The sequence below is a fragment of the Rana temporaria genome, chromosome 3, assembly GCF_905171775.1.
Source record: "Rana temporaria chromosome 3, aRanTem1.1, whole genome shotgun sequence".
In the NCBI taxonomy this organism is placed as follows: Eukaryota; Metazoa; Chordata; class Amphibia; order Anura; family Ranidae; genus Rana; species Rana temporaria.
The window spans coordinates 210,699,719-210,713,138 of NC_053491.1; the positions used below are offsets into that span (position 1 = coordinate 210,699,719).

General features: G+C 48.5%; 1 protein-coding gene across 11 annotated transcripts in view; it reads left to right on the top strand.

Moving 5' to 3' along the window:
- Window positions 1–13,420, top strand: part of PPFIA2 (PTPRF interacting protein alpha 2) — a 480,721-nt gene that overhangs the window by 461,239 nt on the left and 6,062 nt on the right. For all 11 annotated transcript variants that reach the window (XM_040344191.1, XM_040344192.1, XM_040344193.1 and 8 more), the window contains one exon: window positions 3,479–3,638. In XM_040344191.1, the coding sequence (XP_040200125.1) occupies window positions 3,479–3,638 (160 nt within the window). The remainder of the gene's footprint in view (window positions 1–3,478; window positions 3,639–13,420) is intronic.

A 13,420-nucleotide genomic window follows, 5' to 3' on the forward strand; every position in this document is an offset into this window, starting at 1 on the left:
TCTATATTACTGCTGGCATACCTGGCACCACCAGTACTTTTGGGAGGTTTACAGGCAAACGTGTGTCAGTTGTGCCAACAGTAAAAAGAAAAGCTCTACGATTCAATCAGTTACTATGCCCTGAATTTTATAAACGTTCTCACAATCTGAATTCTCCTGTGCCTTCTACATATACAGTGTTATCTTGCACACTACTGGTATGTTTACCAGCCAGTGTTTTTCAGTTATCTGGCTTTTCTTTCTTCTTGAATTAAAACTTTACTCAACAAGAAAAATAAATTGGGTAGCAGAAAGGCTTTTTATTGAAGAGGAGACTCCCCCCCAGCTATCGCTAATCCTCCACCAACTAATATTTCTCCTTTCTGTTCTGGTGTCAACCCAAAATGTGGGATTTTCTTTAATTTCTCTCTCTGGTAAAAACCTGACAGGTGTTCTAATCCTTCTCCACTCTATCTTTAATTGATAAAGACATTTTGCCTTTAGTGCAACCTACTTTAACCTCCTGCCGAGCACTCACAGTAAATATACCGAGACCAGGCGGCAGGTGCAGGCTTGGCAGCGAACATATATATTGCTGGCTTGCTTCTGGGACATGCATGTATTCTTTCTCTTGGCTCCCTGCTGATTGGCTGTATACAATCAAACCAATAGTTCTGTGTTTACAAACACACAGAACTCTGTGTACAGATAACAGTGATCTGGTCGTTTCTTCTTCCTGAAAAGCAGGGAGAAAAAACTGTCAGATTAGTAAGTAAAAGCAGCATGCATTACATACATTGTACTTGTTAGGCACGCAGTTAACCCCTTGATTTCCCCTAAATGTTAACCCCTTCACAGCCAGTGTAATAAGTATAGTGTCAGTGTACTGTGTTATCACTGGTCACTGTACAGTGGAACCTCTGATTACGAGCATAATCCGTTCCAGAAGAATGCTTGTAATCCAAAGTACTTGCATATCAAAGCGAGTTTCCCCATAGAAGTCAATGTAAACTAAAATTATTTGACTTCAATGGCATGCAATACCGCATGTGGCCAGAGGTGGGGGGCGCGGGAGAGCCTCGGAAACACCCAGAAAGGCCCGAGGACAGCTCAGATGAACTCGGAAAACCAAGTAAAGGCTCGGAAACAGAGTATTTCTGAGGTTTTCTGAGCATTTCCAAACGGCTCTGCTTGGCTCCAGCACCCCCCCCCCCCCACCTCAGGCCAAGCGCGGTACTGCACACTGCTTTGGCTTGAATCCTGCTCCTATTGCGAGACAACACTAGCAAACCGAGTCATGATTTTTTCAAATACAGTGCTCGTATTGCGAAACGCTCGTTAACCACGTTACTCGCAATCCAAAGTTCTACTGTATTAATGTCACTAACGATATAATTTTCAGCTAGAGACCCTCCCAGCCAGTGTCTATTAGCACCAGATTGCCTGCCACACTATCACAGTCAGTATAGTGTCTATAGCTGCGTAAAATCCAGTATATGTACCATAGTTTGTAGATGCTATAAATTTACACTTCTTGGGTTTTGACTTTTTACCAAAGACATGTAGCAGAACACATTTTTGCCTAAATTTATGAAAAAAAGTTTTTTCTTTTTATGTTTTATATATTTTAAGTTTTAAGAAGAATGTGTACCAAACATTGCCTTTGGGCATTCCCCAGCTAGCAAGTAAATAGGGCAAGTACCGACTAAATAAAACAACTATAAAACGTTCACTACACCTCGCTCAGTTGTACATCCATAGGATCAACTCAATGATTAATGCATTTTAAGGAGATTCTTCTCCATCCCACACATCAAGATATTGTATCAGGAGAACATTGACTTTTGGCAGGAGTCATTCCTCAACAAATGTATCACGAATCACTGCAAAGGGAGTATTTCCTATCAAAGCTTAAGATAGACCTTATCAGGAGGGGGTGGAGTCAGTCCACAGACTCCTGGTCATCTGCTGTAGATTCCAGTAGTGTATTTTGGTTTCGTGCTGCCCTGGGCATGACTAATTTAAATATGACCCACCCCTTCCTGTCAGGGTCACACCCCTTTCGTTTTAAGACCCGCCCTGAAATTTTCGAGTGGGGACATTAGTTCTTAGGGCCTGGGAGGGCATTGGATTCCCTTAATTTGTACAGATTTCCTCTCACGTCCTGTTTGGCTATGGGGCAGGAAGTGAAGGGAAATCTCTGCAATGGGTTAGGGATGGTAAAAAATAAACTGTCAGGGGTCATAACCCTCCTTTACTCTATCCAAAAATTAAAAAAAAAGTGTTGCCTATAGTTCTTCTCTAAGCACAAATTTCTGATAATTTTATGGAGAGGGCTAAGAAGATATAACAATGCCAATGGTGCAGCAGAAAACATATAGCGCAGTGAGGAAGGTTTGTGGTCCAGGATGATAGGACAATCAAAATAAGAAGCAGCTTGTGTTACACTAACAGTGTAGCGCAAGTCGGCGGGGACTCTTTCCTTGCTGCCCCCCTGCAAAGTGCTGCCCTAGGCCTGGGCCTTGTTGGCCTAGGCCAGCATACAGCATTGGTAGATTCGGTGTCTGTTCACAAGTTCAGGTTTCTCGTCAAGAAAACTGCCTAAAATCTCGACGAGAAAAATAGAGAACCCGCTCTCTATTTTCTCGTCGTGATTCTTGGCAGTGTTCTCCTGCCGAGAAACCCGAGAGTGTGTATACTTACCTGTCGCCCTGGAAACCCGCGCATGCTCGAAATGACATTAATGCATGCGTGGTAGGCATAGGTAGGGTGCAGCAAGATGGCGGCGACTGCATTGAATGTGACGAGCGCATGCTCGTCGTACGCGATGACGTCACCGCGTTCTTGCCATTCAAAAGAAAGTACACTCGGCCAGCAAGAGAATCTTGCCAGGAAAAACAAAGTATTTTCCTGACGAGATTCTGGCCTGTGTGTACATTTAGTGCCAATCTTTGGGCCTTCCAATTAGATCAGTGTGATGGTTGACTTTACTGACTAATAACAATGTGCGTTCCAGCATTATTAGAGTAAAGTCAGTATCTTGGCCTTTTATATTATAGGAAGCATACTGATTTCACCCATTATCGTGCGACTTCATTTATGTATGTGTTGAGTTGCTTCAGAGAGCTAGTCTGCTATTTAGGCAAGCATTGCATATTACAATGCTCATTTATCCATACCTTGTTCCACTCACTTATCCATACATTGTAGCTACTGCTTTGTTGCTATAGCCATTGATCATGTAGCAATACTGTATGTAGCTACAACAGAAATTCACCAGCTTATTGTTAAACCCTAGCATTCACCAGCTTATTGTTAAACCCTAGCATTTCAGAAAATCCATTTGTAACAGATACCTATTGGACAATTAGCTATGCTTGCTTGTATAACAAAAACTGAAAATATTCTTTTATTGTGTGATGAATGCCTAAAAGCAACAGAAATAAGCAGAATAGAACTGCTGCTCCACTCCATAATTTGGCATGTTTTGCATTTTCAGAGTGATGACAAAAACTTTAGACGTGGGCCCTCCTGGAGGAGGCAATTTCCACCACGCGAGGTCCATGGAATCAGCATGATGCCGGGCTCTTCAGAAACACTGCCAGCAGGATTCAGATTAACAACAACATCCGGACACTCACGAAAAATGACAACAGATGGTACTGCTTTATTTTTAGCTTTGCTTACAGCAATAGGTCATACTATTCTGTAGAAGTGCCTTGAAATGATGATTGAGTCCAAAATAAAACCCTATTGCATGTGAAAAGGGCTGACAACTGAAAACAGAAACGCTTTTTATGTCACAATTGGTGCAGTATTTGTATGAATTGTATTTATTCAAATACAAACATTCCTTTGTATTGTGTAGTTAGCAAAATAATACTATAAAACACACTCAGTTATGAAAGTATGGAAGCCATGACCTGGTTGTAATGGGTAGCCCCTGAAGTTTTTATAAATCCATACCAATAAGATAGCCTGCAAGGAGAATTACAATTACTGACTTGTTTTTAAACAAATGCCAGTTCCAGGGTTGCCATCTTAATCCTTTCTTCAGTACCAAGTGAGTCTCAGACAGAGTAACAAGTATTCAGCCAGTAAAGTGAGAACTCCTATCCTCACCATACTTGTTCCAGGTCTGTGAACCACAAAGCAGTAAAGCAATGATGATATCCCCCAAATATTTTAAAGCTATTACTGCCATGATCTGACCCAGTTCAGATCCACATTCTATGACACATGGGTTAAACCCAATCCTCAAAAGGCAAACTGAGGACGTTTGTGATGAAGACATTTCATGTTTTCCTTGCTCCCCTTGCTCCTGCTCTCCGCTAATGCTGCGTACACAGATCGGATTTTCCATCAGAAAAACCTTCGATGATTTTTCCGACGGAATTCCGCTCAAGCTTGGCTTGCATGCACACAGTCACACAAAGTTCTCTGAACTTTCGTCCGTCAAGAACGCGGTGACGTACAACACTACGACGAACCGAGAAAATGAAGTTCAATGCTTCCGAGCATGCGTTGAATTTTTTCCGAGCATGTGTCGGAATTTTGCGCATCGGAATTACTACAGAAGATCGGATTTTCGGATAGGAATTTTTTCCGTCTGAAAATTTGAGAACCAGCTTTCAATCATTTGTTGGCGGAAATTACGACAGCAAAAGTCCGATGAAGCATACACACGGTCGGAATTTCCGTTGAAAAGCTCACATCGGACTTTTGCTGTCGGAATTTCCGATCGTGTGTACGGGGCATAAGTGTTTTTCGAGATCCATTTGTAGTTGTATTAAGAGACCAACCTGTTACAGATGGTATCCTTTTCAAAATGACCCTGGTATCCTTTTGATATTATTTCTGGCTTACAATTTGTCCCCAATATACTTCTTATTGAAAACAAACTTTTTTAAATCAGTATTATTGTAACATCCATAGTGTTTCACACATTTTTCAGAGACATGCCTGACCTACAAGGTTTAGGTCTGCTCCTGTACAGTTGCCATCTATGATGTGTTGCTCTTCGCATCCGGAACGAAGAAATTGTGGTGTGAACCATCCCTTCAAGTATGAAACAGTAACAAATGCAAAGCTCAATGACACTACTGAAATCGCTTGAGATTAAGGTCCCTTTCACCTGGACCCAACTGGACCATCCATTGCTCTCTATGGAGTGGCGGGTGTCAACGGACATATGTTCTTTGACACTCGCAGACATCCGATCCTATCTGCTAAAAACAGATGGATGGGGATCTGTACCTTGTCTAGTGGATGATCGGATGGCTGTCGGGTTTAAACGGACAGGTGGTAGGACAGCAGGCTATCTGTGTCCACTCTGCATAAGCAGACACGTATAAAGGCTGGCCGAAGGCTAGCCTGTGTTTGTGGGAGGAGTCTGCTGAGTACTTAAGCCTCCACCCACGTCGGGTCCTGTGTTGGCGCCATTTCAGGTATCCATCCACCCTCCCTCCCACTCCTCCGGGCACACACCAACGTTTTGCGGGGGCCGCCCGCTCCTCCTCCCTGTCCGTTTACAAGCTCACGCTGAGGGAGGGGCCGTCCGTCCATCCATCCATCCACCCACCCACTTACTCCTCCGGGCACACGCTGGAACTTGCAGGGCCGCCCACTCGTCCATACGGTGTCATGTAGGGGGGGTTACTTTGGCAGTATGGGGGAGGGGAGGCTGTCCTCCCTTCATTCCTGGGGTCATGCTGGCAGCCTGTCACCCATTTCTTCAGGGATCAAGCATGGGGGGGGCTTGTTCTCCCACAGGTTGAGCTGGCAGTTTTTCTTACATTGCTGCAATTTGTCATAGCGTCCTGTCATTGCGTTTTCTGTCGCGCTACGTTTCCAGTCGATGCATTTTCTGTCTTAGCGTCAGCGTTTCTGTCATAGTGTTTCTGTCTGTTCTGCCCCAGGGGTTCATGTCACCGCGTTTCTGCCCCAGGGGTTTCTGACACAGCGTTTCTGCCCCAGGGGTTTCTGTCACAGCGTTTCTGCCCCAGGGGTTTCTGTCAGAAGCTTCTGCCCCAGGGGTTTCTGTCAGAAGCTTCTGCCCCAGGGGTTTCTGTCACAGCGTTTCTGCCCCAGGGGTTGTGTCACAGCGTTTCTGCCCCAGGGGTTTGTGTCACAGCGTTTCTGCCCCAGGGGTTTGTGTCACAGCGTTTCTGCCCCAGGGGTTGCTGTCATAGCATTTCTGCCCCTGCGTTTGCGTGACAACTTAGTCCTGCTAGGTGCTAGGGGGGCGGGGGTTCTTCAGTCCTTGGGTCCGGTGTTCCAGACGCCATGGATCCTCGGCATTTCCAGCAGTTGTCCCCCTCTGTTGTCCCACGCTGACGGCTTGGGGGGGGGGGGGTTGTCCACCCACAGGTCATGCTGGCTGCTTGCAATACTGCATTTTGTGTCTCAGCAGCGTTTCTGACCCAGCAGTTCTGTCTTGCATTTCTGGCCCAGCAGTTCTGTCTTGCGTTTCTGGCCCAGCAGTTCTGTCTTGTGTTTCTGGCCCAGCAGTTCTGTCTTGCGTTTCTGGCCCAGCATTTCTGTCTTGCGTTTCTGGCCCAGCATTTCTCTCTTGCGTTTCAGACCCAGCATTTCTGGCTCAGCATTTCTGTCACAGCGTTTCTGGCCCAGCATTTCTGTCACAGTGTTTCTGGCTCAGCGTTTCTGGCCCAACATTTCTGTAACAGCGTTTCTGGCTCAGCGTTTCTGGCCCAGCATTTCTGTCACAGCGTTTCTGGCTCAGCGTTCAGTCACGGCGTTTCGGTCATGTGTTTCTGGCCCTGTGTCTCAGTCATGCGTTTCTGGCCCAGCGTCCAGTCTCACGTTTCTGGCCCAGCGTCCAGTCTCACGTTTCTGGCCCAGCGTCCAGTCTCACGTTTCTGGCCCAGCGTCCAGTCTCACGTTTCTGGCCCAGCGTCCAGTCTCACGTTTCTGGCCCAGCGTCCAGTCTCACATTTCTGGCCCAGCGTCCAGTCTCACATTTCTGGCCCAGCGTCCAGTCTCACGTTTCTGGCCCAGCGTCCAGTCTCACGTTTATGGCCCAGCATTGTCTGTCATAGCATTGTCTGTCATAGCGTTGTCTGTCATAGCGTTGTCTTCTTTGTTGGTTACCATGTCTTGTTATACTTTGTCCATGTTGCAACCTGGGTTGATTAGCTAGTGATCACATCTCAGGGTCTGTCACGTCTACAGATCTATACTGGCTGAGGTTTTGTTTTTAATGATTGTTGACCACAATCTTCTCGCCCGTATACCATACGTCATACGATGCACATTCATTCTTACGCCTATACAACTTCCCACCACGCTCCGTGGGTACACTAGCCCTGAGTGTTCAGTTTAATTGCCTGTGTCTGCACTGCAGGTTACTCGGGCTCACTCGCCACTCACACCAGTGTAGGAGGGGGGCTTTCATCCGGTTCATTCACGCACAGTGGTCTTGTCGTGTCTGCCTCATGTTCTTATACTTAGGTAGGCTCAGAGGAGTGTTGTTGTTTCATGTCTGGTGGTCTGTTGTCGTATTTTCTAGTTTGCGTTTTCTTACCTTGGGCTTTCCATATGTCATGTCGGCGCACCCCCAGCTCCTGCTCTTCTTCCATTTATGCAGGCTAGGTCAGCATCCTCTTGGGTCCGGTCTATCAGGCTTTCGGTTTCATGTCTGTGCCAGGTTCGTTCCTTGTCAGGGGTGGTGTTGGAATCTCCCATCCCCAGTCCTTGGACAGACCTGCTGGTAGTCTTTCCAGGCCTGCATGTGGGCCTCATCACTTGATCGTCAGGTTTGTTTGAAGTATCTTGGCTTAGCAGACAGTCATGCTTCCATCACCAATCAAGCACTGGAGGCAGTTTTCTTGCCGTCATTCTGAAGGTGGGGGGGCCGAGCCACCGGGTTTCCTAATGGCAAGTTCCAATATCGTACTTTGGGCTGCTCTTCCTGCGAGGATTTTTTATCAAGGTACTCATCCGTGGTCTGGCGTTTCAGATTTCGCTACAGTTTCGGGGGAGGGTTGGTTCGGCATCCACACCGATGTCAACGTTCCTTGCTATCTCTGCTGTCAGCCGTGCTGTTTGATAGGGCAGGATAACTGATGTTTCAGGATTCAGGTTCGGTTGTCAGGTTACAGGCAGAAGCACGACCTGATCGTTTTCAGGTGGGACCAATGTTCTGCGGGTCTGGTTTCCACGTGTAATGGTGCTTGTTGCCTTAGCGCGTTGGCCTTATCCGCCTTTTTCAGGTATCCAGGACTTTAGTCTCCTGCCAGTTGTAATTTTTGCACTCACCCTCTCACTTCCCCATACCAACATGGGTAGGACAGGGGTTGGGGTTTTCAGAGCTCTTTCCCTGGCTTGCGGTTGTAGTATTTCTATCTTCTTGGCCGTCTTTGCAGGGGCTTCTCGGGCCAGCCCTTGCTCCATTTCCCCCCCATGCATCCTCTCATCACTAGCAGTTCATTCTCATGGCGGGGTTGTCTCCAGCATCGGGCTTATTCATCTTTCATGAGTCGGTTAGTTGAGTTCTGGGTTGCTTCGCAGGTTTGTTAGCGGGTTCCTTCTTTCACAAGTCATGGGTCGGTGGGTTTCTCCTGTCATAGCGGATACATATACTGTTGCCATCCAGGGCACGCTACTCTACTGGATGGATTGTTACCTACCCTTTTAAACCTAAATTGGTGTATTTTGCCCTCTTTTCAGGCATACCGACCAGCTAGGCCAAGGCACACCTCAGGCCTTGGTTGTTAGGGTTATCACATTTCATACTCGAAGAGTCTCACTACAAGTATAAAGGCTGGCCGAAGGGAAGGAGTCTGCTCCCACGTCGGGTCCTATGTTGGCGCCATTTCAGGTTTCCCACCCACCTGTTTCCCCCAGCTTTCATACACACTATTTCTCTTTGTACATTTTCATATTCTTACATTCAGGGTATGCCCTCTTTTCAGGCATAACGACCAGCTAGGCCAAGGCACACCTCAGGCCTTGGTTGTTAGGGTTATCACATTTCATACTCGAAGACTCTGACTACAAAGACAAACCATTCACAATCTTAGTGGGGCTCAGCAGACAGATTCCTCACTGAGCAGCAGAGTCCACGCCATGTGAAAGGGGCCTGCACAAAAAAACCTGCACAAAATGAACAGCCACAATGACAACATTACTTGATCATGTGTGATAAATCATAGACACAGTGAGGTTGATTTACTAAAACTGGAGAGGATCTTCCGGTTCCGGCGCCGCATGGAGTGACTGCTCTCCTCAGCAGCTCCCGCCGCACGACGAACAAACCGGCCTTTAAAGCCAGTCCGAGCAGCCATCCGAGCCCTCCTCCACCTCTGGGCACGTCCCCGCACACGGATGGACCGTTTTGTGGAGAAATCTGGCTCCCGGAGCCACTCGGCGCAGACGGCGCAGCCGGCGGCGGCCCAACCGCAAATCGAGGCCCCGGCTTCGGCCTACTCCGCTCCGCGGACGTCAGACGCGCCAGCTGCAATGGAGGTAAGCGGCACCATCACCCCCTCTCCACCTCCACAAGCATCCTCACCCCACTCAGCGGGGGATAATAACACTGAGCGGATAGCTCAAGCTGTGGCCGCCCTGCTAACACCCATGATTGCGGCATCAGTGGAGAAGGCCGTGAACGCTGGGATGGCACAGATAAAGGCCCAGCTAGGGGAACACAGCTCCAGATTAAATGAGCTGGAACACCGTTTGTCCAGCACAGAAGAGGAAATCTATCAGACCCAGGCCTTAGAACACGCGCAGGACAAGACAAACCAATTCATCCTCCAGAAATTGGACGATTTAGAAAACAGATCAAGGAGGAGCAACCTGCGATTCGTCAGTGTCCCAGAATCTCTCCAGGCCTCCGCTCTCTCGGATTTCTGCGCTCAGCGCATCCCAGAGGCGCTGGGCCTCCCAGGCCCGTGCATAGTCGAAAGGGCACATCGCATGGGGACATTCAACTCCGACCGCAAGTCACCGCGACCGATTATTGCAAAATACCTCAACTACGCTGACAAGTCCCTCATATTGCAATCCTTTAGGCAAGCCCGTCAGCTCCAGATCGATGGCGTAAAAGTGTTAGTTTTTGCCGACTACTCCATCGAGGTATCAAAGAAACGGAAGGCCTTTCAGCAGGTCTGTACTGAACTGTTCAAACACCAAGTTAAATTTACCCTGGCCTTCCCTGCCATACTGCGCTTCAAGGCCCCTAATGGCGAACAGCTGACTTTTCAGGACCCCTCAGAAGCCGAAGCTTTTCTACGGTCGCGACAAGCTCACCCCAACCACCAAACGCCCTCCAAGGCCCCGACACTTAACCGCCCCCTGGACCAAAGAAGCCCGAGGAAAGAATCACCTAAGCGCTTCAGGGCCTCGGCCCAAGAACCGGCCTGGACCACTGTGAAGTGATATGCCTGCAACCATCGTCCCCACCTGGGTTACTCCCTCCTTCGATAATTTTTAGTGCACCGGCAAGATCCTCTCGGAGCAGGCATGCTCCTGCACTACTTGTCTCTCCACCTACGGGTGGTATCCCACCCCCACATCAACCGGTCAGGTAGACTTCTGTGTTAAGTTATATGTTTATCTCCGTTTGATATCGTTAAGACACTTTTTTGGGTTTCCTTTAGTATCCCGTTTGATATGGTATATCTTCGCACATGGGTGGCTTACTGTACCTAGACCAGCCAGCTTCGCCCCCCTTCCCCCTCTCCCTGCTTGTTTTATCCTTGCAACAGGGTTAGTAAGGATGTACCATTCTCTTTATATAATGTTGTGTCTCCTGGCCTCACTGTACGCAGCAACACTGCTCCCCCCCTCACTATGTACACTGCTTGTTAGCCGCGATGAGCCTGCCATCTAATCCTGGGCTCTCGGGCACGCGTCACCTAGGTCGTGACAAGGGGCCTGCTCGTACAGTGACTTCATGTGGAAAAAAGTGAAGTTCGTGTATTTGGTTTTACAATTTTTGTTCTCTCTGTTACTCCCTCCCCGGGCATCCCTCCTGCACTTCCTTCCCCTCCTTTTTGTCCCCCTCCCTCCGGCACCTACACACGTACATCCTGCTCACCCCCTCCTCCCCCGTGTCCTACAGATCCTAATGCACCTTTATATGGCGACCTCCCCTGGCCCCTCACCAAGTGGTGCTTATCATAGAAATACATCTCAGACCCCGCTCCTGGAATCCCCAACATGAAAGTTTTTTCATGGAATGTGAAGGGACTTAGGTCCCCAAACAAGAGAATGAAGATCCTCAGACACCTGAAACGGCTTAAGGCTGACATAGCACTACTACAGGAGACCCACCTCCCCGCGTCCGACTTTTCGCGCATGAAAAAACTCTGGGTGGGCACGGTCCTGGGTTCAGAGGCCGTAGGCCGCAAGGCAGGTGTCCTCTTGCTAATCCACAAAAACCTCCCATGCACGGTCCTTGCGGTAAATTCCGATTCCCATGGCCGGTTGGTATCGGCCCATCTCAAAATTGGTTCCAAGGAACTGGTCATCTCAAACGTGTATGCCCCTAACAGCCCAGGAAAAGCTTTCTACGGCGAGCTATCTTCCTGGTTACTGCAAACCACCAACCTCCCGCACTTGGTTGGCGGTGACTTTAATGACACCCTGCATCAGGTAGATGATAGATCTTACCCTAAACACTCCAGCTCGAGCCCGGACCCTTCGCAACCCTCGCTCTTCGCCTCCACTATGGACTCGCTTCATTTGCGAGACCTATGGCGTTTATCTCACCCCGCAGACAGGGAATTTACATTTTACTCGAACCCCCACGCAGTGTTCACTAGGATAGACTTATTTTTTCGGATCAGACGATTTAATCCCCTTGATATCAGCAACTGACATACTAGACATCGCGGTGTCTGACCACGCCCCGGTATCAGTCTCTCTTGACAACCTCGACCTTCCTCCTCACCCTCGGCTATGGCGCTTTCCCTCTTACCTCCACAATCATTCAGACTTTCAACACTTTATGGAGAAAGCCTGGATGGAATACTCCTCGGCAAACGCCCCTCATATAGATGACCCGAACCTCTTTTGGGACGCCGGCAAAGCTTTCCTCAGAGGGCAGATCATATCATATGCCACTTCCTTTAAAAGAAATGCCATGTCTAAATATAAATTGGCCAGCTCCCGACTACATAAAGCGCAAAGGAGTCTCTACCTAGCTGACTCCTCTGACAACAGAGACGAGTGGCACGCAGCCAAGAGATCATTTGACACTTGGGCAGACACTCTAGAAAAGGTTAAAAAGGCCAATTTAGACGCCACACTCCACAAATTCGGAAACAAGTCGGGTAAACTTTTAGCCAGATTATGCAAAGGCTCGTTCGCTCCCACCCATATCACCTCCTTGAGAGACTCCAGCGGCAATGTTCACACCACGCCCCCGGCGATCAATAAAGCAATGCTCCAATACTACTCGGCCCTGTACGGCCCGGACCCCATCGACAAAATGACGGCGGCCGCCTTCCTAGAGAACCTATTTATTCCCAAACTCACCCCCTCTCAACTGGCAGACCTAAACACCCCCATTTCCACCGCCGAGATCTCGGATACCATCCGCAAACTCACACCCTCAAAAGCCCCGGGCCCTGACGGCTTCACGAGCGAATTCTATAAGACCTTACAGAACATTGTAGAACCTACTCTACACAAAGTATACAGCGGCGTGTGGTCCGGCGGCCCTTATCTCCCCTCGGGAAACCAGGCCATCATCAAATTATTATCCAAAAAAGGTAAAGATCCCCTCGAGCCAGGCTCATACAGGCCAATATCCCTTTTAAATCTAGATGTCAAAATTTTATCTAAAATCATCGCAAACAGGCTTTCCGCCACTATCCCGTCCCTGATCCATCCAGCACAATCGGGCTTTGTAAAAGGCAGAACGGCCACCTTAAATATTCGCAAAGTAATGCTGGCCCTGGAACACGCCAAACAACACCCGGATGGGGACTTTGCCATTGTCACACTAGATGCGGAGAAAGCCTTCGATAATGTTAACTTCGAATGGCTGTCTCTATCTATGGCGAAAATGGGATTCTCCGGCCCCTTCTGTCATCTTATCAACGCGATGTATGCGACCCCTTCTGCAAAATTGGTAGCTGCTGGAATCCTTTCAGAGGAATTTCGCCTTCATAAGGGGACGCGGCAAGGCTGCCCCCTTTCCCCGCTCCTTTTTAACATAGCGCTAGAACCCCTGTCTAGACACCTTTCGCAAACCGCCCCCCTCCATGGCATTCGAACGGGCTCTCACGAACTTCGTTCGTCGCTCTTTGCGGATGACGTCCTAATTTTTTCGGCAAACCCCTCCGCTGACATGCTCACCATCAAAACGATCTTCGACAGGTTTCGACTTTGTTCTGGCCTCCGAATAAACTACTCCAAAAGTGAAATCCTCCCCCTAGGCTCCCACCCTGACCCTCCCTGGACGCGTCAC